The sequence below is a fragment of the Lissotriton vulgaris genome, chromosome 3_1, assembly GCF_964263255.1.
Source record: "Lissotriton vulgaris chromosome 3_1, aLisVul1.2, whole genome shotgun sequence".
NCBI classification, from domain to species: domain Eukaryota; kingdom Metazoa; phylum Chordata; class Amphibia; order Caudata; family Salamandridae; genus Lissotriton; species Lissotriton vulgaris.
Window position 1 is genome coordinate 996,906,161 of NC_141689.1, and position 24,184 is coordinate 996,930,344.

At 41.0% G+C, this 24,184-nt stretch overlaps 1 protein-coding gene across 21 annotated transcripts in view; it reads right to left on the reverse strand.

Moving 5' to 3' along the window:
• Positions 1–24,184, reverse strand: part of PTPRD (protein tyrosine phosphatase receptor type D) — a 2,576,377-nt gene that overhangs the window by 225,284 nt on the left and 2,326,909 nt on the right. For all 21 annotated transcript variants that reach the window (XM_086961360.1, XM_086961371.1, XM_086961369.1 and 18 more), the window contains 2 exons: positions 17,802–18,011; positions 4,081–4,241 (listed from right to left, as the gene is read on the reverse strand). In XM_086961360.1, the coding sequence (XP_086817486.1) occupies positions 4,081–4,241; positions 17,802–18,011 (371 nt within the window). The remainder of the gene's footprint in view (positions 1–4,080; positions 4,242–17,801; positions 18,012–24,184) is intronic.

The window sequence follows — 24,184 nt, forward strand, 5'->3', positions numbered from 1 at the left end:
TGTGAAACTCGAAGAATGCTCTTAATTCCACTAGCCCAGCCCAAAATAAGGATCATTACTACGAGACTGTAGCCACACTAAAATAGGAAATGTCATTGAATTCACTCTCTGAATTTGGGCAGGAAGCGAGGTCATTAAAGCCCCTGTCTGAATTTGTGTAAGAAAGAATGTATGCATTTTAATTGTGAAATATTCTACTCTGCTTATGGGTTGAAGAGTAGAGTCACAAGTCGATTTACGGCTAATCCCACCCTAACACACTATTCTACTGGAATACAGACTTTCAAATATCGGCCTAACAAAAAAACATATTGAACACCACAATATTGTGAAGGTAAGTATATTTAGGTAAGTACTGATTTACTATTCTTAATTCCCCATATACACCTTGAAGATAGACAGAAAGACAGATGGATAGATAGATAGATAGATAGATAGATAGATAGATAGATAGATAGATAGATAGATAGATAGATAGATAGATAGATAGATAGATAGATAGATAGATAGATAGATAGATAGATAGATAGACAGACAGATAGATTCAAGGTGATTAGTTGTGGAGTTATGAATAGTAAATCTATACTTATATATAGGTACTTAACTTCACTATAAAGCAGTAGTTAATATTCTGGCTTCACTATTTTTCTCGGCTGACATTTTTGTACTTGTTGCTCACTAGTGCTTTCAAACTAATGAGTCCTATTTGACTATGAAGCGTCATCTTGCCAGCTTACCACTAAAATAACCTGAACCTTGACACCAGAGAAAGACCACCTATTTCAATCTTCCTGAATGTCAGGCTGATATTAAAATCAATTTTGCAGGCTATTATGGGACTTTTCGGGTCACACACCAGCTACCAGCTAATGGTAGGCTCTTTAGAAACTGATATCCCGGATGCGGAAATGGCCTCTGTGGCATTCCGTAGAGCCATACACCATCCAGGAAGAAAGTAATCTGACAGCCTATTACAAAGCTGCTGCAGACTCTGAGAAAACACATTCTTGTAAATTGATGTGTACCATCTCTTAAAAGGCCGTGGAGAACAAAGCAAAACAAGATGCATTATTTTTCTTTCTCCTGAGCAGAAGCATGAAGCATTGCTGTAAGTGCTTTCAATTCACTGCCCTTCTTTCTGCTGCGATTGCAACTATAAAATGTCTGGGAGCGTCACGCTGTCCTCATCTTTTATATGTGCCTGCCCATGTGCATTTAGAGGCTGGTGGATATTATGTTTTAAATCCGAACCATCATCAACTCTCTATATTTTCCCTTTAACAAATGGCAGGCAATGTGTCTTCGCTTCTCACCTGTCAGGTTTACTGCTCCATTTTAATGCAGCAAAAAATAAAGGAAAAAGAAAAAAAAGTTACATATTAGTGTCCTGTGGCAAGGAGAGTAACCATGACAACAAGAGATTCAGGACACTGAGTGTTACAGGGAGGACACACTGTATAAATTACACAAATTAGGGAATAGAAGCTAGTACCAACACTTAATGCTTCCTAATCATGAACTAAATGGGGAGCACAAGGTTAAGGTAAAATGGAAGTCCAAGGCGATGAAGAAAACAGTTTATATTAATCTCGCAGTCTCTTAGGACCATATCCCATCAAGGAAATGCCACACTCAATTATGCCAGGGAGCGTAGAAGATGTTTTGTGCACAAATGAAACCATTGTGTGTGTATTTGTTCAAAAAAAGCATTTATTGGATTCCACAGATGTTTGCTATTGCTAACAAAGCTATCCATGTACAGCAACCCTGTCACAAGGACCTTTGGCGACAAACTGAGGCTAGGGTGCCCACTACCTCATTTTCAGGAAGCTCTTCGTGAAGGTGTTATTAGTGAGCAGCACCCTTTTATGGTTACATATTTAAAGAATGTATGTGACAAGCAAAAGGGTGCGGTCTTCATGTCATGACACACTGCACATAGAAGACTTGTCCAAACCTACACCCCATGACTTCTCTTGACAAAGAATGAAAACGGTTCTAAAACATCAGGCCCTAAGAGCTTAAGACAAGTTTAAGTTCTGGCCTGTGCTTGATGGGAAAAGGAATGCTTAAAAGAATATGTATTCTGCTATAAAAAAACATTACCAGTTTTCCAGCAAACCCAAATATATGCTGAAATAATATCATTTTTTTTGTATGCTTAAAAAAAAGTTTCTCCTGTTTGCAAATAAATTCAGTTAGTCACGGTGGAAAATGTGATTAAACAAGTCAAGAAGATGGGGAATAAAAATAAAAAAGATGCAATGAATACTTGTGTTGTATAAGGAAGGTTTGTAGGCAAGGCGACTGAAAACCAGCTTCATGAATGGCTGCTTGCAGATGCATGGTCTTTAAATCATGCAATATAATTAAAAGAAAAAGGGCACCGCTTACTCAAATTATTTTCATATTTCACTGTACTAATTCACCACTAATCCTTTATGGGTTCCGGAGTAGAGTGCTACTCGCCACAAAAAGCGCTTCAACACCCCATCATGGGTAACAAGCGCTATATAAATGCAAACCTTTTTCCCTCTTCTATCCCTCCGCTATTCTTCTGAATCCAAATAACTGACTAACCTATCCACCAGTCAAATTACTTTCATATTTCACTATACTAATTCAACACTAATCCTTTATGGGTACCGGAGAAGTGTGCTACTCGCCGAAAAAGGGCTTTGGCGCCTCGTCAGTGGTAGTAAGCGCTATATAAATGCAATTACAATACAGTAATTCGTTTTATCATTTATCCAGTAATCTTTATTCAGAACTCAATTTTTGGCACTTTCGGATCCTGAAATGTTTGGATACTGGCCAAAGGACAGTATATAAATGAGTCCAACATTTTCAGGAATATGCTATAACTTTTATTTTCTTAATAAAATAGGGAGTTAAACTACCTCTAAGCAGTTTGTCAGATTTTTTTTGAGAAGAATGCAGCCTCAAAATTGGAAAACTGGAAAGATATAATTTTCATAGTATATTTGTTAGCTCTCTTTGATAACATCACACAATGTGAGGGACGTTTGAAGATTACATTTAATAACGTGCTATACTTTGATCAATAAAACGGGTCACGCATGGTGGATTTAGGATATCTGGAGAGATTAGGCATATGTTCATATAAACGAACATAAAATACCCAAGCAAATTGTGATTGCAATCAGGCCATCCTGATAACGGGGAGTAAAAATGCGCCCTCTGGTTCCTCGTCAATTAAATCCGCTTAGACAGCACTAAACGCACTGACAGAAGTCTTTCGGAGGTTTAACATCTGCAAGTAACAGAATGTCGTCTGCCTGTGACCCTACAGGCCGTGTTTATAAATACACTGCATTAAGAAAGAAGGGGCCTCGGGCCTGTTCTCTGCTGCTGCACAGAGATGTGCTCTTCCAGGAGCCCTCGGGCCTCTGCACTCATCTTCAGATGTTTAGGCCACAGACATGTTGAAGAAATAGACAGATGATGAGATATGATGGCTTCGAATGAGTTAGTCTTTAATCATAAAGAAAATCTACTGCTATCTAGTGTTAAAAAATCCAAATTATTAACAGCAAGTGTGCCTACGAATAAAAGTCTCTGAACGAAATATTTGTGGCTTTCTACAACCTTTTAAAAAACATACATTTTCATAGCATAGGCGAACAGTAAGGACAGAATGACACAACACAATTTATGAAGGAGGACAAGAGGAGGAATGACTTTGGACCTTACATCAGGAAGCACATAACATACACATTGGTGTGTACTATTTAACATTGGAAGCTGCAGTCATTCAACTGATCACGACAGAATGGTATTCTGAAAATGTGTTCAAGCAGACATGCCCAGGTTAAATATCTTGTTGTATATTAGACTATCGAAGAATGTCATTTGAGGCCAATCTCAAGTCCTAAATATTTTTTGCAACAACACAACATTCTATTAAGTGTAAATATCCAATTATTAACTCTAGTGAAAAGATATTTGAATCACAATATTTATTTTAGACAATATTCTGTCCACGATATTCTGACCCCACATCTAAAAATGTATTACACAGAAAATTTCAAGTTCGCCCCTTAAGCTTGTGCTACCTACCTTTTATAAAGGAGTATGGCAATGACAATACAGATGATGAACACCACTGCAAGAACGGGCCCAACTACCCAGATCAGCCCTTCCTCCTCATCAGTGATTGGCTGAGGATCGAGATCCATTGATACAACAGGGTCAGAGTATGGACTAGTGGCATACATCACCTGAAATAAAAAATATCTTGTTATTATTGCCCACGCTAAAATAAATATCAAACTTCTGTAAGTAAACGTCAACTTGCCACAGGAATTAATTTGAAAATAAACTACAAATCAACCGCAATACATATGAAGCACTTATTTTGACGTTAATCCAAGGTTATTCAATCCCTGAGTACTTATAACCCATCATTTATTACTATGCATTCCTTTCCTATGCACATTATTCTTAGGTGGATTATACTAAACTAGGTTATTAAGGTACTGTTGAGAAAGAATGTGAGACTATAGGTGTATTGTTAAAACTGACTCATGTCACATTAATTTCCTCAGTGGCATGATGTTTTCTTCACAAATACATAGGAGCCACATGCGGAAACAGACCCTACATACTCATATGCCAGCTGTCTGACCGTAATGGATCTGATGTGGTAGTCCAGAAACTAAGGCAGACAGTAATCTTGCTTTGACAAGCATTGGCCTAGCCAATAGCTCTCGCTTTTGGAACCTTATAAGTATTTAGTTATGCAGCACAATATCCTTGGTGCAACAACATCAACTGTTGCGTGGCTAAACACTTATTAGGTCCCACAGAGTAGCCAGTAATATGCAGTATTTCTATTCATGTTTTAATTCCGGAGTTCATTAACATGTCTCTTGGGCTCTCATTATTGCCAGATATGAAAACTGACACATAAGGTAACAACAGTGCTGTAACCAAGATCACAACGTTTTCAGAGAGAGCTAGGATTAAAACTCAGGTTAAAAATCAGCTAGGAAAAAATTACTAGTTGTGCAGTCGGTAATATATCCACGTGGTCACATTTCTTCCTTTTCCAAATATTAAGGGTAAATGTAGAAAGTAACAAAACTAGCCAAAAACATGTAAAACAACAAAATGCCCTACCCGGCCAATAAAAATGGAAAGTTCACTGAAAAAGAAGAATGCAAAAGAAGACGTAACACCTGTTATGTGGGTACAGCCTGTTTGTGTGCACATACACGTATACACACTAACAGACTCCTGAAAACAATGGGTTATGAAATGAAACCCTACGTTTTTAATTTCTAATTAACTCAGCTGATCACGATAATTCACTTCAACTGACGTGCCTTGGTTACCGGCCGGTATCGACTTATGGAATTGCTCCTATGACAAGTTAAATCCCTCAGAATGGTGAATAACAGTGCGGACATGGAATTACCGGCATTTAATGCACATATTTGCCGCCTGATCTGAGCAAATACATAGGAGCCACATGCGGAAACAGACCCTACATACTTATGTGCCAGCTGTCTGACCGTAATGGATCTGATGTGGTAGTCCAGAAACTAAGGCAGACAGTAACCTTGCTTTGACAAGCATTGGCCTAGACAATAGGTCTCGCTTTTGGAACCTTATAAGTATTTAGTTATGCAGCACAATATCCTTGGTGCAACAACATGAACTGTTGCATGGCTAAACACTTATTAAGTCCCACAGAGTAGCCAGTAATATGCAGTATTTCTATTCATGTTTTAATTCCGGAGTTCATTAACATGTCTCTTGGGCTCTCATTATTGCCAGATATGAAAACTGACACATAAGGTAACAACAGTGCTGTAACCAAGATCACAACGTTTTCCGAGAGAGCTAGGATTAAAACTCAGGTTAAAAATCAGCTGGAAAAAATCACTAGTTGTGCAGTCGGTAATCTATCCACGTGGTCACATTTCTTCCTTTTCCAAGTATTAAGGGGAAATGTAGAAAGTAACAAAACTAGCCAAAAACATGTGAAACAACACAATGCCCTACCCGGCCAATAAAAATGGAAAGTTCACTGAAAAAGAAGAAAGCAAAAGAAGACGTAACACCTGTTATGCGGGTACAGCCTGTTTGTGTGCACATACACGTATACACACAAACAGACTCCAGAAAACAATGGGTTATGAAATGAAACCCTACGTTTTTAATTTCTAATTAACTTAGCTGATCACGATAATTCACTTCAACCGACGTGCCTTGGTTACCGGCCGGTATCGACTTATAGAATTGCTCCTATGACAAGTTAAATCCCTCAGAATGGTGAATAACTGTGCGGACATGGAAATACTGGTATTTAATGCACATATTTGCCGCCTGATCTGAGCAGGTGGTGAATATGCGGGGTGTGGCAGGAAGGAAAAGAGAAAGGTAGTTTTTGTTGGGGGGAGTGGGGGGCATGCGTGCGAAAGAAAATATACTTTTTTCTCTCAAGCCTGATTGCTCAATGTAGGATAGGCAGCGCAGGAGATCAATAACCCGCATTCCCCTACTAAACACAGCGGTTTTGCATTAAGAGAACTCCTGGGAGAGATTTCGTTCTTAAATGAGGAAGTTGCTGGCTCTGCCTAATTTGAATAACAAGACTAAATGCACACCCAAAGTCTGATGGGTAAGCCCGCTCACTCCATGGGCTGAAAATATGAAATGCTGCCATGGTGAGCAGGGCGGAAGTGGGCGGGTGCGTCCAGGGATGCCTAATTATAGAATGCATTTTGGACAACAATCGCAAGAAGGAAATAAAATAAAAAAACACGTGAGTGGTGCGTGGACAGCCGTGCAAAAGTGAAAGTGATCGCACTCCAGATGGCGTATCATGCGCTGAAAGCTGTTGGCTGCGCGCGTATCGCAAGCTCTAGGCCAGCAAAAGCGTGTGGTAGCACTTTGAAAACACCACTTACTAAATGTCTTGTAGAGCAACACAGGCGCTGGCTCAGGCGAGGCCTAAAAATGGGGCTGTGGTCTGAATCAAGAACTAGCCGTTTGCAAGGGTGTTCTCTGAACAGGAGAGGTTTGTAATTTCACAGCCAGAGCCTATTCATTTGGGCCAGTAATGGGGTCATCAGTCAAATATGCTCCTGTAGTAGCCAAAGAGTCCGCAACACGCCTTATTCAGTATGTAACAAGCGCCCAGAATGAGGCTGAATGACGCAGATGGCGCAAATTCTAGCATAACTTGATTGGTAAGTGGTTTGAAGAACATTAAAGGATACATTGCTGCAGGTTCAATATTCTGATGCAATCAAGCACAGAGCAAAACAACAACAAAACTTGACTTCTGGGCTCTGCTCAACAGAGTGAAAAGCTTTGATTCAAATTCAGATGGACCAACTACAGCTGTCTAACTTATATATGCATGCTGTTGACGAGCTCTCTGCTGCAATGACATTCCTGTTAAGATGTCATTTACTTCCTTTAACTGTAACTGGCAATGCACATTCATTAGTGATATGCTTTTATTTTTGGAAATAAAACCTCAGTTTCGGGTTTGGTTACACCTATTCAAAGACGAGCGGGTTGTCTATGAACGGCGAGGAGCCAGTGTCAATGATCAGTGAAAGACTTCCACAGCATATTAGTGGAAATGCATGCCTGTTCAGTAAATCATATCACATATAAGTGTGGTAAACGAATGTGAGGGCTCTTCAAAGGTGTGGTTCATGAGAAAAGTGTCATGTAGCTGAGGTGAAAGGTCAAACAGCAGGGATGGACAGCCTTAGCACCAAGCATTTACAATGCAATGGTTTCGGCATTGTTAAAGTTAAAGCTATTGACATTGCTCATGACATTCTTTTTATTGATGTTTTTGTTTTTAAAACATATAAATAAATGGCATTGTCATTTACAATGCCAATAGCTTAATCTCTCGCAAATGCGAGACCTATTGCATTTGCACCCACACACAGAGACACACACACAAAGCCACCCACACATACAGAGCCACCCACACAGAGTCATTCACATAGAGCCACCCACACACACACAGAGCCATCTACACACAGAGCCACCCTCACACAGACCCACCTACACACACACAGAGCCACCCTCACACAGACCCACCTACAAAAAAAGCTACCACACAGAGCCACACACACAGAGCCCAACACACACACAGAGCCCAACACACACACCGACAGAGCCACACACACAGACAGCGCCACACAAACACACACATAGAGAGCCACACACAAACACACAGACAGAGCCCAACACAGACCCACAGAGCCCAACACACACCCACAGAGCCCAACACACACCCACAGAGCCCAACACACACACAGACAGAGCCCAACACACACACCCACAGAGCTCAACACACACACACAGCCCAACACACACATGGCCCCCCACACACACACAGAGCCATACACACACACATACAGAGCCCCACATACACACACAGAGCCATACACACACACACAGAGCCCCACACACAAAACCACCCACACACACATACAGAGCCATCCACACAGAGCCACCCACACAGTCATTCACATAGAGCAACCCACACACACACAGAGCCACCCACAGAGCCATCTACACACACACAGAGCCACCCTTACACAGACCCACCTACACACACACAGAGCCACCCTCACACAGACCCACCTACAGAAAAGCTTCCCACACAGAGCCACACACACAGAGCCCAACACACACACAGACAGAGCCACACACACAGACAGAGCCACACACACAGACAGAGCCACACACACACACAGACAGAGCCACACACACAGACAGAGCCACACACACACACACACACAGACAGAGCCCAACACACACCCACAGAGCCATACACACACACACAGAGAGCCACAAACACACACAGAGCCACACACACACACAGCCACACACACACACAGAACCACACACACACACACACAGCCACACGCACACACAGACAGAGCCACACACAGACAGAGCCACACACACAGAGCCACACACACACACAGAGCCACACACACAGAGCCACACACATGGATGTGGTGGTGGATGTGGTGGATGTGGTGGTGGATGTGGTGGTGGATGTGGTGGTGGATGTGGTGGTAGATGTGGTGGTGGGTGTGGTGGTGGTGGTGGATGTGGTGGTGGTGGATGTGGTGGTGGTGGTGGATGTGGTGGTGTTGGTGGATGTGGTGGTGGATGTGGTGGTGGATGTGGTGGTGGATGTGGTGGTGGTGGATGTGGTGGTGGATGTGGTGGTGGTGGTGGATATGGATGTGGTGGTGGATGTGGTAGTGGATGCGCCTTGACGCCACCTCCAGCCCCCCGCAGCGCTGTGCCGGAGGTTGACGGGCACGGAAGCAGGAGCTGGGTGAGAGGGCGAAACTCTGAAGCTAAAGTGAAAGCATCCGCTCCCCGAGGTGCCCTGCCACAGAAGCAAGTTTATAGGGAACCTTTTAACGAAGTAGACTCTGTTTCAACATAGTAAATAAAAAAAAGGCAACTATGCTCATTAAAAGTTAAGATTCTAAGAGTGGCGTATCTATGCTCGCATGAAATAATAAAGCAAACACCAGCTTCAGAGGCCTCCTTAATTACAAAGCCAAAAGAATATAGGAAATCTAAACATCACTTCCCCTCGCAGCCAAAACAGTAGGTTCGGTACAATTTCATTACAGAGCAGTGTTGCTGGTAGATGCAGTGGCTGTAATGGAGCAGAGTTCAGGCGAATATTTCAAGTTACTTGTCCTGAATATAACCTACATTATAAGGATGGGCATCTTCACACAACTATGGGGAGAGGAGGGCCTTGTACAATAGGAGTGATGGGCATTCAAGTAATGAGCAGCGGATAAGATGGAATACAGGAAGGAAGCCCTACCAGGCAGCGATCTCCCCCCTTTTTGCGGTATTTCAGGAGAAAGAAAGTTAAACTCCAGCAACGAATGATGCTTTCAGGTCCGAGGTCGCCTTTCAGTTAACTTTCTGTTGGCGAATTGTCTTTTCGGTTTCTGCCCGGGCGTCTCTTGCCTTGCTCTTTGCTGGTACTTTAGCTGAATATTCACTCGGTTCACAGGCAGGAGCAGCATCAGTGTTTTTTACCCCAGCTGCCGCGGCAACACTTTACAACGCCGCGCGCCCAATTCCTAGTCCGCAAGACTTCGAATTAGCCACGCGCCGAGTCTGTATACGGTGTTATAGAGGGAATAGCCACCCCTCCCCCTCCTATTCTCATTCAATAAACTGTGGAGTGAAGGAGCGCCAGGCGAGGGCATGCGCAGCTGTTTTCTGGGCCAATCGCTGCTTTTGTTGTCTTTATTGCTGCATTCCAATTGGCTGCTGGGATCACGTCATGTGTAATGTTTAGAGTTGAGGTAAAAACAAAACTAAACCCTGTAGCCGGACTCCCCCCCTATTCCAGCGTGAATTGGTCTGACTCAGAACACCAAGTAGGAGCAGGCAGGAGCTCGGACGGCGGCCTCTGGGAGTTTGTTTTTCCACAAATTTATGGCTGTGTGAAAGTTGTAAACCGTTAACGCCTGGCACAATGAAGTCAAAGAGATACTACATCAAGTGCAGGGTCAGAGAACTTGGAATAAAGAAAGATATTATCTGTGGGTTTTTTATGGTTAGGGTTAGCCACGCCATGGAACTCAACCACGGAGCCATGGTGCCAAAGCTGAAAACCTCTCTATACATTGACATCCAAATAAATCACTAAACAATCTAGTTAAATGCTACTAAGGCATGAAACAGTCATTATTTAATCCAAAGTTATATATTGGTAAAAAGGCCACTAAACATTTCTAGCAACAAAAAATAGTAGGAAGGAATGAAAAAAGACGTGGCGAAAAAAAACAAGCAAAATGGTGGCAGCAGCTGAGGATAAGCCCCGTCCTTTTCAAACTTGGGGGTGTGTTTTTTGTTGAGTGACAGATGACGTCACGGAAAGAAAACAGCAAAAAACACGCCCCTCAATCCGAAATGGACGGGGCTTAAAGGGACAGAGAGAGCTCTTCTCCAATGGCTGGCCACCGTTTAGGAAGCCAGCCAATGGAGAAGAGCTGGCTCGTTTACCTCCCTACTCTAAGACATAATTTCTCACCCAGCGAGACTGCGCAAGCGCAGCCTACGCAGGCCGAGACCTAAAAATGGTCATTCAATCTCTATTTCCATTCTCCAATCTCGGTTTCACCTTCTCAGTTTTATTTCCTACCTTCCCCGTCCCTCCCCCTCTTTCTTTCTCTCGTCAAGCCACCCTGTGCATTATGCAAGTAAATAGTGAAAGTGACAGAGGCACTAGCAGCAGCTCTGGGCTGCAAAATCAGCATCCATGGGTTCCAGCCCATCGGCAAAATGTCTGGTGGAATAAAAGGCCTTGACAAAGAGGGGTAAACAAAAAACATAGATGGTGCTTCATAGGTACTGTTTGCTTTCTGTTACTCTTCCTTCTTTCTGAACCCCTAAGAAACTGGTTGCAAAGGCATATTAGGCATAACAATGGCTACATGTAATTGAAATCCATGATTTAGAGTTAGAGGCAAGGAGGAAAAGCCTTGAATATATTTTTATTTTTGGCATTTCGTAACTTCCAGGAGGAAAAGTTATCTGGTTCCAGAATTTCCGAATCCTCTTGCTTCTTTGGACTTGTCCTTAAGATATCTGAGCTGAACTCTTAAGAGGTTAATGCAATTGTTGGTGTGACTCTTAATGTAGATGCATGCATCTAGAGGTTTTCTATTTGTCTAAAATAGACATTGATGTAAATTATTGATGCCTTTTATATCAGATGACTTGATTTTTGGAAGTAATAAGAGATGGTTCTTTCTTTCCTTCAACATTCCCACATTCTGAAAGGTAGACCCTTGCCTTGTTTCTTTTTTATAACTTTGGTAATGATATCTCATTTTTACACATAATTTACTACCACTCATCTGTAATCTCTAAGTGCGCAAGTTATTGCTGTCACTGTTAATCAATTTAAAAATAGTCATTGAATCTACATCAGAAGAGTAGAAAGATGAGTTAACTTTGTTGGATTTTTTAACTCGCGATACATAGATGTTAGTGGCAATCGTTTTGTCACTGAGGCATCAAGCCTGCTACTTCTCACAAATGTCCTTCTCTTTTCTTTTCTTTGTCACTTTTGCACATTTCTTCACCGTTGCTCCATTACCTTTGATTGGCAGTGGTAGTGTTATTCCCATTTGTGGGACATGAGTAAGGTTTTTTGAGGAATTTCGCCACAATCTGTACTACTTTAAGCACTAACAGAATGCATCTCTCACAAAAATCACCGAGTAACATTTCTGAATAAAGCTTTTTTTACATTTACTTATTTCAACTCTTTATAAACAATGGAATAAGGAAGCCGTGAATCTCGGGGGTTTCCAGGACTCACTGACAACCATTGCCCCCTGATCCATTTCTAGAATGGAATGGGTAGGGACAAGGAAAAAAAATGTGCCCATGGTGACAGTGCTAAACCTGCAGCTGTAATTGCAAGCCTTATACAAACCTGTACTATAAACTTTAATGAGCTGAGACAGACAGGAAAGAAAGGTTAGTGACTAAAGCAAAGACGAGAGCTTACTCTTTTCATCTCGATGTTTTCAGATATTGCAATTAATGAATAATTGATTAGTACACCCTTGTCTGTCTATCTATCTATCTATCTATCTATCTATCTATCTATCTATCTATCTATCTATCTATCTATCTATCTATCTATCTATCTATCTATCTATCTATCTATCTATCTATCTATCTATCTATATCCATCCATCTATCTATCTATCTATCTATCTATCTATCTATCTATCTATCTATCTATCTATCTATCTATCTATCTATCTATCTATCAATGTATAATAATATACACACATACATATATATGTGTGCATTCAATTAAAAAAAATCAGAATTTAAATGTTTTCAGTATGAGTCCTCACAAAATAACTGCACATCGCTTTCTTCTGTGCATCCTGAAACATACTGCTGTGAAGTTCACGGTTCAATACTCTCACAAAGAAAGACCTATGATTTTCACAGAAGAGGTGATAGAAGGTGAGCCCTACCCTACATTTACTGCTGAAAGCCGTTTATTAAAATGTTCAGAGACAGATTACCTTCGAGTCTCTGAGAAAAACACTCGAAATAAATGATGAAAGTCACCTTCCAGGGACCTAACAATAAATACTGCGCATTGAACACACACAAGAGAATAGGTGAAATTAAAATGTGCATACTGTAGGAAAGGGTCGAAGTCTTTGGGTCACAGATAGACGTCAGCATGATTCACATTGTGAAAATTAATTTAAATACAATTTTTAGAAGGCCAATAAACATACCAAGACCTATGAGTGATCATTAGTAGCTATAGCACTAGCGATAGATTTCCATTAAAACATGGTGTGTAATTGATGTAGAAAGTGCCACGTTTCCTCCACATGACCAATGATGTTCTTCTTTTCCATCGCTTTCCTTCCTTAGCAGTGGTACAGATGTATGTCACTTGCTGATTAAAGTGGTATACAAGAGCCTTTGAGGAAGAAATAAAGAATGTCTAACTCTCTCTTGTTTCAGCTTCCAGGTGGTCTCACCTACATTTGCAGCCATGGGTGAGTGACGTCGCAAAGTAAAACGTCATGATATATATACGCATACAAGAAGTTGCGCAGCTCCTCATTTCAGGTTCTGAGAGTTCTATTCCTGTTGAAAGCCATTCTCTACCATCGCTGCTGCATTTTAGCAAAGCGTTAAAAACCGGGGGCCTCATTTATGAGGTCTTGCGTCAGTTTTGTGCTTCCGATGCATCACGTTTTGTGACGCATCGGCGGCGTAAAACATGCCTCCTGTTGCGCACTATTTACAAAGTGACGCATCTAAGATGCGTCACTTTGTAAACCCCAGTGCTACATTATACCTGCATCAGGTATAATGTATGCAGGGAGGGCGTTACCCCGCAAAAAGCCTTGTATAAGTGACACAGTAAAATCTATGAGATTCCATTGCTTCACTTCTAGGTCGCCGTTGCGTCAAAATCTTGCACCTGCCTCACAGCAGGTGTAAGACTGGCGCAGGCCCTTACACATGGGGCTTGCCCATGTGAAAGGGCGCATTGCTAGAGTTGCGTCACTTTTGTGACACACTGCAGCAATGCTTCACTTTTGCGCCATACAGATACGTCAGAAATACTGACGTATCTGTAACTCCTTGTGACATGATGCGTCATACAGTAAATATGACGCATCAGGTATGTCGCAAGGAGTGCGCACTGAGAAGTGAAGCATCGCTGCTTTCACGCAGTGATGTATCATTTCTCATAAATGAGGCCCCTGACCTTTTAATAGTGGTTTACAACCTCCCAATTTCTCATCCGTCAGCTGTATTTCTTAGCGCCAAGGGTCTCCACTTGGAGTCACAGTGAGAAACATAGAAATTCGCGAATAAATAAATAAATAAATGTATCTATGTATCTGGTTAAACTAAACTTTGCCTATTTTAATTTCCTCTTAACTTATGTTTAAGGGGGCTCTACGTCAACGTAGCATTTAAATTTGTAACTTGTGTTTTATTGTCACATGTGAGTTCCGTCAACCCGAGAAGTGGGACTATATTTTATACACTATTATTAACACTACTGTTTTCAATGTACAGTTGTCTTACCTTTATTATCCCTATTCACTATCGAACATCGGGGCATAATATTTATTTATTTGTTGGTTTGTATAATGCTAGAATCGACTCCCGGAGGAGTATCTCTGCGCTCAGAAAATGACAGATAGTGAGTGGATGAACAAGAACTCTAGAGAAGGTGCTGCGTTTGAAACAAAAAAGTTTTTAACAGTTTCCTAAAAGCAAGATGATACGTGCAAAACCTGATGGGAGTGGGGAGTTTGTTCCAAAGGCAAGGGCCTAGGTAGGAAAGGGCCTTTCCACCCCGTCTTGCCCTTCTGATGGGGGGATTTGAAGAAGGGATTGATTCCTGGAGCGGAGGGCGCGTACTGGATTGTAGGGGACAAACTTCTCTGCCAGATATATAGGGCCCAGACCATGTATACCCTTATGAACAACACAGCATGTTTTAAATTTGATCCGTTGACGGATCGGCAGCCAATGAAGCTTTTCCAGCAAGGGGCGTGATGGAGATCTTGGAGGAGCATTCAGAACGAGCCTTGCGGCAGTATTTTGCACCACCTGGAGCCTGCTGAGTAAGCTGTTGTTAGCCGAAATCAGTAACCCATTGCAATAATCCAGGTGACTGAGCACCAGGGCCTGGACAAGGGTTTTCCTAGTAGGGTCCGGTAGTAAAGGAAACACTCTTCGGAGAAGTCCAATTACGTGAAAACAGGACCCAGCTGTTTGATTTACATGTTCTCTTAAAGAAAGATTTTGGTCCAAACGAACACCCAGGTTTTTCACCACCTGCTTAGGGCTGGGAACAGGACCCAGATCTGGTGGCCACCAGTCCGGTGTCCACAACAGTGTGGATTCCCCAAAGAGCATAACCTCTGTTTTCCCTACGTTACACTGCAGGAAATTTGAGGCCATCCATTGTGATACAGCCCTTATGCCCTCAGAAAAGGACTGTTTAACCGCCACGGTTAATGACTTAAAAGGGAAGAGAAGCTGAGTGTCATCAGTGTACGACCCTGGAATGAATCTGTACGATCTCATGAGGCTGGCCAGGGGGGCCACATAGATGTTAAAAAGTGTAGGGCTCAGACATGAGCCCTGTGGCACCCCCTTGGTAAGCTCTACGGGTGCGGATCGGAATAAGCCCATACTGACACTCCCGATAGAAAACTCCTCATACAGGACAGCGCCGAACCCCCGAGCCCCACCTCCTCCAAACGGCTTAGCAGAATGTCATGGGATATCATATTGAACGCTGCAGACAGGTCCAATAGCACCAGAATCATAGAATTCCCTTTATCCTGGGACATTCAGATGTCATCAGTCACTGAGAGGAGGGCTGATTCGGTGCTATAATTGGGCCTGAATCCGGACTGTGAGTGATCCAGACCTCCGGTTCGTTTAATAAAGCACGACAGATGGGTATTGACGTGCTTTTCCGTCAGCTTGCTCAGGGTCGGAAGGAGAGATATGGGACGGAGTTTGGATAATTCGGTACAGGGGATGCTAGAGTTCTTTTGGATGGGTCTCACCTGGGCCATCTTTCACTCCTGTGGTACCTGGCATTCAGAGAGAGAGAGATTGACCAGGGATTGGATCATGGGGCTGAGTTACTTGCCCAAAGATGGCACAACTCTTGCAAGAATAAGGTCTAAAGGGGATCCACTCTTGATTTGACCAATGAGAGCCTCTACCTCACCCAGGGTCACTGCAGGAAACTCAGTAAGCGAGATGGAATTGGGGGCCCCATGATTCTGTGGTGGCAACATGGGGCAGCTCGTAGAAATGTTCGTACTGGTGATCTTATCATAGATCATCTCTAGCAAGAACCTCGTTAAAATTATCGCCGTTTTAGCGGCAGGAAACGGCAAAAAAGGGCTTGCTAATATGCGTTATAGAATTCCAATAGAAGCCCAGGTTAGATATGCAGGACATCTAACCTGGGCTTCCTGCCCGAAAAACTGCGATAATTTTAACGAGGTTCTTGCTAATATGCCCCATCATCCTTTCTTTATATATCACCATTTTACACATGTCGATGCAAAGGCCAAATCACCTGTCAGAGATTGGTTTGCACTATACAAAACTATTGGTAGGTGATGTTTAAATTTTGCCCTCAAATCTGGGAAAGTTTATACACTTTGCGAAGATAAGTTAAGCTTGCTGAGTTGACTAACATCCTGCTGCTTCACGTGTGGGAGAAGTTTTCTGAATATAAAAGTGTTTTGCTAGAACATTTGCCACCGCAGTAGAGAGAATTCTCGTTCAAAGCATGTGTTTTTTTCCAGACTCCAGACCTATCCTCACACAAATCTATTTTCAGTCTTGATGTTTATTTGATAAAGTTTTTGAGGGAGTTCACCAAGATTGTTTTACTAACTTTTTTCAAAGTTGCAGAGAAAAAACATTTGCAACTTCTCGAACCCATATACAAAGTCTCATATTTCTTAAATAAAATAACTGCCTTTTCTAAGATGACACTACATTTCCCAAATTCTTCAAATGTCTACAAATGTTCAACTGATGGATAATAATATCTGTATCATGTTTAATACTGATAAAAAGGTAATAATACGTCATCAGTGATGCATTATCCAAATTCCGAATAAATAGCAATTTAAAAATAGTGCTTTTTGGGAGTGTGCCCTTTCATGACAACCCATTCTAGGTCCGCTTTAAAAATTGCCAATTACACAAATTCAAAATGAGGTGTGACAGGATGTCCACCAGTTACACCGAAACATGAATTGCGAGGCATGCACCTCTGGGTCGTCAAAAAAAGAGATGCTCCGATGGCACATGCCTCTCATAAGTAACCCCTACATTAGTAATTTATATATATATATATATATATATTAACAGATGTGCAAAACAATGAATAATTATGCAGGTTGAAAGTGTCAGTGTTAAATTTGATTGGTCAAAATGATCAATTAGCACATTGCTTGAAATTTCACCATTCACTGTAGACATGAAATATGATGGTTTGCTACTGGTTTCTTTAAAGAACATATAGTCAGCCAGTATGTTGTAAAATTACTATTTTTGTTAATCATCACACTCTCTTTTGCACACATAAAATGAAGCCAGCTTCTATCTGCAGGGTGAAGAGATTATTGCTATATTATTGATGGGGAAAAAATTACATTTTCTCAATCCTCAGAACAAAATAAACCTACCGATTCTGAGTTTTCCATCACAGCCAAAACGAAGAACACATATTCTTGCCCACTTTGGAGTTGCTTGTTCTCAAAGCGTCCATAAAGCTTCTGATCCCCCAGGGTGAATTCAGTTGGAAGAACATCAAAGTGAGCAGCAATATATGGCTTTAACTCAACTTCTCTCCTCAAACGAATGCTCCTGCGCCGCCTAGACAGTTCTTTCAGAAGCTGTGGAAAAGGGAATGGGAGCCAGAATTAAACTGTAAGCAATAATACATCAATTAAATGAAACATGAAAAAAGGGAAAAATAAAAGAACTCAGGTCTAGAAACTAACATTTCAAAACAAATCTACATAGTGCCAGATTCATAATATCTCAGAAAGATCTATTGTTCTAATCATTAACAAAAATTAATTTCCAAATTGTTGGTGATACGCAATTCCTTACATTTCTGTATCAAATTGAGTGTACATTACTCCTATAACTTTTGTAATAAGCTTATAAATGTCTGCTAGTGAAATTCAAAGAAACAAACCTCCATGGGAAGGATGATTTTCTTTTTAATTCTGGAGGTAGGCCCAAAACCAGAACTCATAATTTAAAATGCCTTGAATGAATTTTCTAGTACATTTGCATGCTTTGTTATCTTATACAAATGCAATTTAAAGATATCATTATATCATATTGTTAAATAATTTTAAGGTACTTACATAATAGACATTTTAAGGTTAGGGAAAATTGTACACCGAGTAGTGAAATATAGATCATTGTTTCTACATACCAAAGAGTAATAATTTCTCCAGTGGCAGAAGATATAAGTGGATCATACAATCCACTTGCCGTGATTCCAGTTTATAACTAGCTACTATTTATGTTTTGATGATTCAGTTTGTCATGCTGAAGGGATAAATGTTAATCATGTAATTTGTACTGTTTGTTAGTGACTGCTCTAAATCCAGGGCGCAATCGCCGAAGACTCTTAATATCCTCTCCAACTCGGAGTCATTGGCAGAGCCATAATACCTCAAATTTTGTAGTTTAAATAATTAAATAGCCAATTATGCATTGAAATGCAAACTGACTTCCATCCCAGCTATTAATTTGTGTGCTTTTTGATCTATTTCTCGGAATGGATGTTTTGCGTAGTACCACCTACAACTCATCTTTTCTACCCATGCAGAATCATAGAACAATTATTAAACATGAGTACATTTTGTGCATACTGAAGACAAGCATGTTGTTACAAAGAGAACAGCTTCCTAGTTTGTAATGTTTGCCAGGATTCCATATTACAGTTTGTGCATTGCGGCTACTCTCAAATGCATTTTGGAGAACCTAAGTACTCCTGCTAGTTTCCTTTTACATGTCTTAACAACTTGTTCTCAAAATGTATAAAATGGTAATAAAATGATAATATTTAGGGAATATTCATATACAATTAGAGCAAACGAAAAGGGTACACTTTTACTAATAGGGAGTTCAACTTTTCAGGGCCAATTCACAGAGGCTTTAAGGAGTAAGTAAAAGAGTACTCTTGTAGTGTAAATGATGAAGGATAAATGTGAAATGATCTCTGTGTTTCTAAACTTAGATGGAATGAGGGTAATAGGTGAACTAAAGACATCCAACGAAAGGCGTATGTTAAAAGAATAAACACAAAGATAAACCTGAAGAGTGCCACTTTGAGGCATTCCACAAAATGTAATACTCTGACAAACACAACTTAAAGTTGGGGGTTTGATCGTGCTGAAGCGTAGAGTATTGAGGGGACACCTTACGAGCAGAGTTGCATCACTATTGCACCACGTAAGGTGGTACAGGAAAGACGCATGTCCTAAATGAGATTCAGGAAGCCAAACAAGACCACTTTTCGTGGCCCTGAGTGGCTTCATAAATCTGGAGTAAAGCAACCCTTACCCTGCCCTGGGAAGGCATTCCTTAGGGGTTGGGTGGGTGTTCCCACACAAATCCTATGGTTTTTGATGCATTCCCAGATTTACCAAAACTGGTAAACCTGGGAATGTACCAAAAAGACAGCATTCCCAGGAGAGGTGTAACGAGGAGAAATATCCTTATTTCTCCTCGTTACTTCCTTTTTTTTGTTTGCTGCATTCTGCGGCACACAAAGAAAGAGGAATATGCCTCTCAGGATTGTCCTGCATGAAACACAGGCACCCTTGCACCAGGGTTAGCGGTAGGAGACCAAAAAGGGTGCCAGCGCAGGGGAAAAGGCAGGAATGTACCATAATAATCTAAATATGCTGCAATCCTGCCCCTTCCTTGTCATGCAGTGCAATGCAGCAAGGTGATTTGGCCATATGGCCCTGAATGTGTAAACTAGGGTCGAGAACTGGCTTCCACGGTTGATCATATCTCATCATAATGGAATGCTTGCTCTCTCATGCAAAGAGGCTGTGGCCTAGCAACGTATGACTCTAAGCTTCTATTGGGGGTTCTAGAGTTAGACTAATTTGCGTAATGCCTAACATCTGTGTAATGCCACAGACAAGCTACATTGATAAATTTGCAGTCTGACGTGTTCTGAATAGTTTAGTTTCAACATGAAAAGTCTCCACTACAAATCTTTTTAGTTCTTAAAACTTCCTAGGCAAAATGGGTGGCAGAAAACCCCACCAACCCCTGGTCCCACGTCATTGCAACTACTGCACTTATGACAGCTATGCCCTGAATCTGAACTTCCATGTAATGCATGTCGGTTCAGCTATAGATGAATACAAGTGGATGAGATTAAATCACCAACCACTATGTCTTTTACTATCTGTAAGTCCCTAAAAACATCTGAGAGCTGTTCAAAAATATTTGTTGGCAGTAAATAAAATCTAAAATTATAGCGAGATACATTGATATAGAGAATGTGAAAAATTGAAGAATCAGTCGAGTCCAGCATTGTGCGCATTACAAAGCTTGATTTGTTGGATCACTACCTGAGCTCTTCTTAAGCATTCAGAGAGCCAAACTGACATTTATTTTGTAAAACACTATCGGGTTTATTTAGGAGGCTGTTTGTGTCGCTCTTGCACCACGCAAGTTGGTGCAAGAGCGAAGCAAACCTTAAGACAGATTTTTGAAACAATGCAACCCACTTTGTGTGAAACGATGTGGCTCCAATAATCTGGAGTAAAGCAACGCTACACAAATCGCTGCTTTGGTTACTCTTCATTGCGAAGGCATTCCATGGGTGTTGCTTGGGTGTTCCCATGCAACTCCCATGGTTTTTGATACATTCCCTGATTTACAAGCACTTGTAAAGCTGGGAACATGCCAAAATCTTAGACCTACGCAGTTGATGTGTAACAGGGAGAAATATCTCCATTTCTTCTAGTTTCTTCCTCTTTCTATGTGTGCTGCATTCTGCATCACGTACAGAAAGAGGGATATGCCTCCCAGGATTGTCTTTGTTCAGGAAAGTGTGCCTTACTGCACAAAAACAATCCTGCATGCAACGCATACACCATGGTGGAAGTGTGCCTGCAGTGGCGCTAGGCAGCCAAAAAGGCACTAGCACTGGAGAAGGGGCAGGAATGCACCATACTGTCTTGCATACGGCGCATTCCTACCCTTTTCCTGTCAGACAGTGCAGCGCAGCATAAATGAGCCCCTAGATGTGTTTATTTATGAGCATGTTCACTTTGCTTTAAAAGTGCAACATAATAAAGTATATTATTTCTGGCGACCAGTCACAGTAATAAAATACAATATGCCAATAAAGCATACTACAGATGTACGAAATAAATGTTTAAAGTCATTTCAGCATATAAATCTCCCTAACATCGTAAAATGCAAATAGACTAAACCATAGAGGGCAATTTAGATACAAACACAAACAGAACAGTACATTAAAAGTAACATTCACATAAAATCCAACACATGTAAAATCATATTAAAATATATAAAGCAAAAACAGAAAAATAAAAAGAACGCAGGTCTTTAAAGTATTATGAAGAATTCTGAGAATTGAACCTATAAGGAGTTCCAAGAGTTTCCATTAAATATTGCACGGTAGACTTTGCTAAAGGAAGGAGTTATCTTTAGAGAAATGTGGTGTAATATGGAGATTATAAGCCACTATGTTGCCATTTTCAGAACCTTTCCATTCCACTTATTTATTGAACAACCTGCTTGTTAGGGTATAATCCCCAAGTGGTGGCTGAGGACCTTCAACTTCCATTGTGCATGTTGAGTGTCCTTTCTCTCTATGGCATCCAGTCTTTTAACTGAACACACAAATGGGTTCCCATACGTTGTTTTATGAGAGAGAATGTCATATAAGTATGCATGCATGAATTTTAACACTGTTTTTATATAAACATTAGTAAAGCCAATGCTAAACAGCAGATGTGCTGCTAGACAACATGGCTAAAAGACATTCACATTGACAAGGCAGTGAAGCTTGAGCAATGCCACGACGTATTGGCTTTGCTAACATTTGTTTTTTATATCAATGATGCATACATGGCATCTCACTAAAATAATAAAATTACCCTGCCTCGTGGCACAGAGAAAATGAAACCCTGTCTCCCTGTACAGCGCTGCTTTGTCCCACTAATGTGCTCCTGATTTTGTTATAGGTTGATTTTGCAAATAGATTTACAAAAGCATATGGGTGAGGTTTATCACAAGGAAAATGCTCAGGTTGCCATCTTGTCAGCAAGCTCTGTTGCCCTGGGCCAGTAATGTCTGAGTGTGTCCTACAAAATCTATGTGACCGTGTGTAAATTATGAAGATACCAACCTCTGTTAATGTAATCTGACTTCCTTACTTTCTTGCTTTGTTTTGAAATGTGCTAAACATGTTGCTCTGAGGCCACTACACAGTGCTAAAAAGGATAAGCTAAAGACTGAAAAATGGAATGGAATGAGGATGGGTAGTCCAACTGAATTAATTGTGACTCAATCTTATTCCCAAATGCTCTTGCGTTGCTATGGGGATATACCTGATGATGATACTTTAGAATGTGTGTCAGTTGAAGCATAACCGAACTGCAGCCAAGAAGACCTCAATCCCAGACTAATAAGTTGAAACTGTGTCTGTGGACTCAGGAGAGTCATCAGAATATGGATTTGTCACCAAAGACAGACACTAGCTCTCACCTAAGTATAATGCTGGACCCACTGTGTCTGAAGATTGATAGCCCAGCCACAGCTGGACTTCTACTGGCTCAAAGAAGAATTCAAGGGGCTCTGAATCCTGTGGTAAAAGTCAGCCAACGGTGCCCGTGGACCAAGGAATAACCCCAGGAAGTTCTCTGGTGCCCGCAGAGCACCTTAGAGGACCTTTCAGCATCCTCAGCATCAAGCATCAGGACCATTCCATTGAAGTATATGGCGTTCTTGATGTAAAGTGTAACACTAAACTTGAGACTGCTTTGTTGACCAGGTAACTGTACAAATACCCTTTATTGACCCCTTGACCTTCTTCCTGTTGGAATCAGTCACCCAGCTCTAGCTGGAGTATCTGAACATAACTCTTTCAAACTTTTCAAAAGTTTACAAAGTTTACAGTTACCAATGCTTGTTTTTGCTTTGGCCTAAACAGTTGAGATTTACTTTTTACTTAAAAATGTATATCTCTGGACCCTGAAGTGGATTTTTCTCATCCCGGTGTCTAAAAATCCATAAAATATAATCTATTGTTGTAAATTGTTGTTGCCTTTCTTTTATGTAGTGAGCCTTTGTTTTGTTGTTTGGTGCTTCTAAATGTTTTACACTAGTTCTTTTGTTTAAGCCTTACTACTTGAAGCTACAGCTACCAAGAGTTGAGCTAAAGATTTTACAAATGAGCCTGACTAGACCCAAGAATATTTCGTAAGTGTATTATACCGTAAGGTTGCACAACCCTACCATATAAAAAAACACCTCACAGACACTGCATTTCATCTATTGCATTGAAGATTCCTCTCAGCCAATTCACACCTGTTGTCTTCTGATATTGAGGAAGTAGCAGATCCACTCACAAATCTCATTGTAGTGTCTGCTTAGAGTGGGTATGGGATCTGTCCAGCTCTGTGGTAAATGTTAATGAAAAATGTTTAAAAGAGTAACAAATGAGTGATAAAACTATATCTGATTGTTGCATAGGACTTAGGGGGTTTGATATTTAAGTCAACTTCAAGCTCACAATCTGGCCTGAAAAATGTTGAGTCCACTGAATTTTTAAGTTAATCCCAGGGCATACAGTGTTTAATGAAGAGAAAAGCTGGTTAGTAATAAGCATTATTGACCCATATTCTGAGATCGCCCATTAGTAGGACTTTTTGAGCTATGGACTATGGAGATATGTAAGGCTAGGTCAAGGATTTCTAAGCTGTGCTAATTCAGCTGTTAGGAACTAACTAATGTGTATTATTGGACTGAGAATGCTGTGCAAGTCAGATAAGTC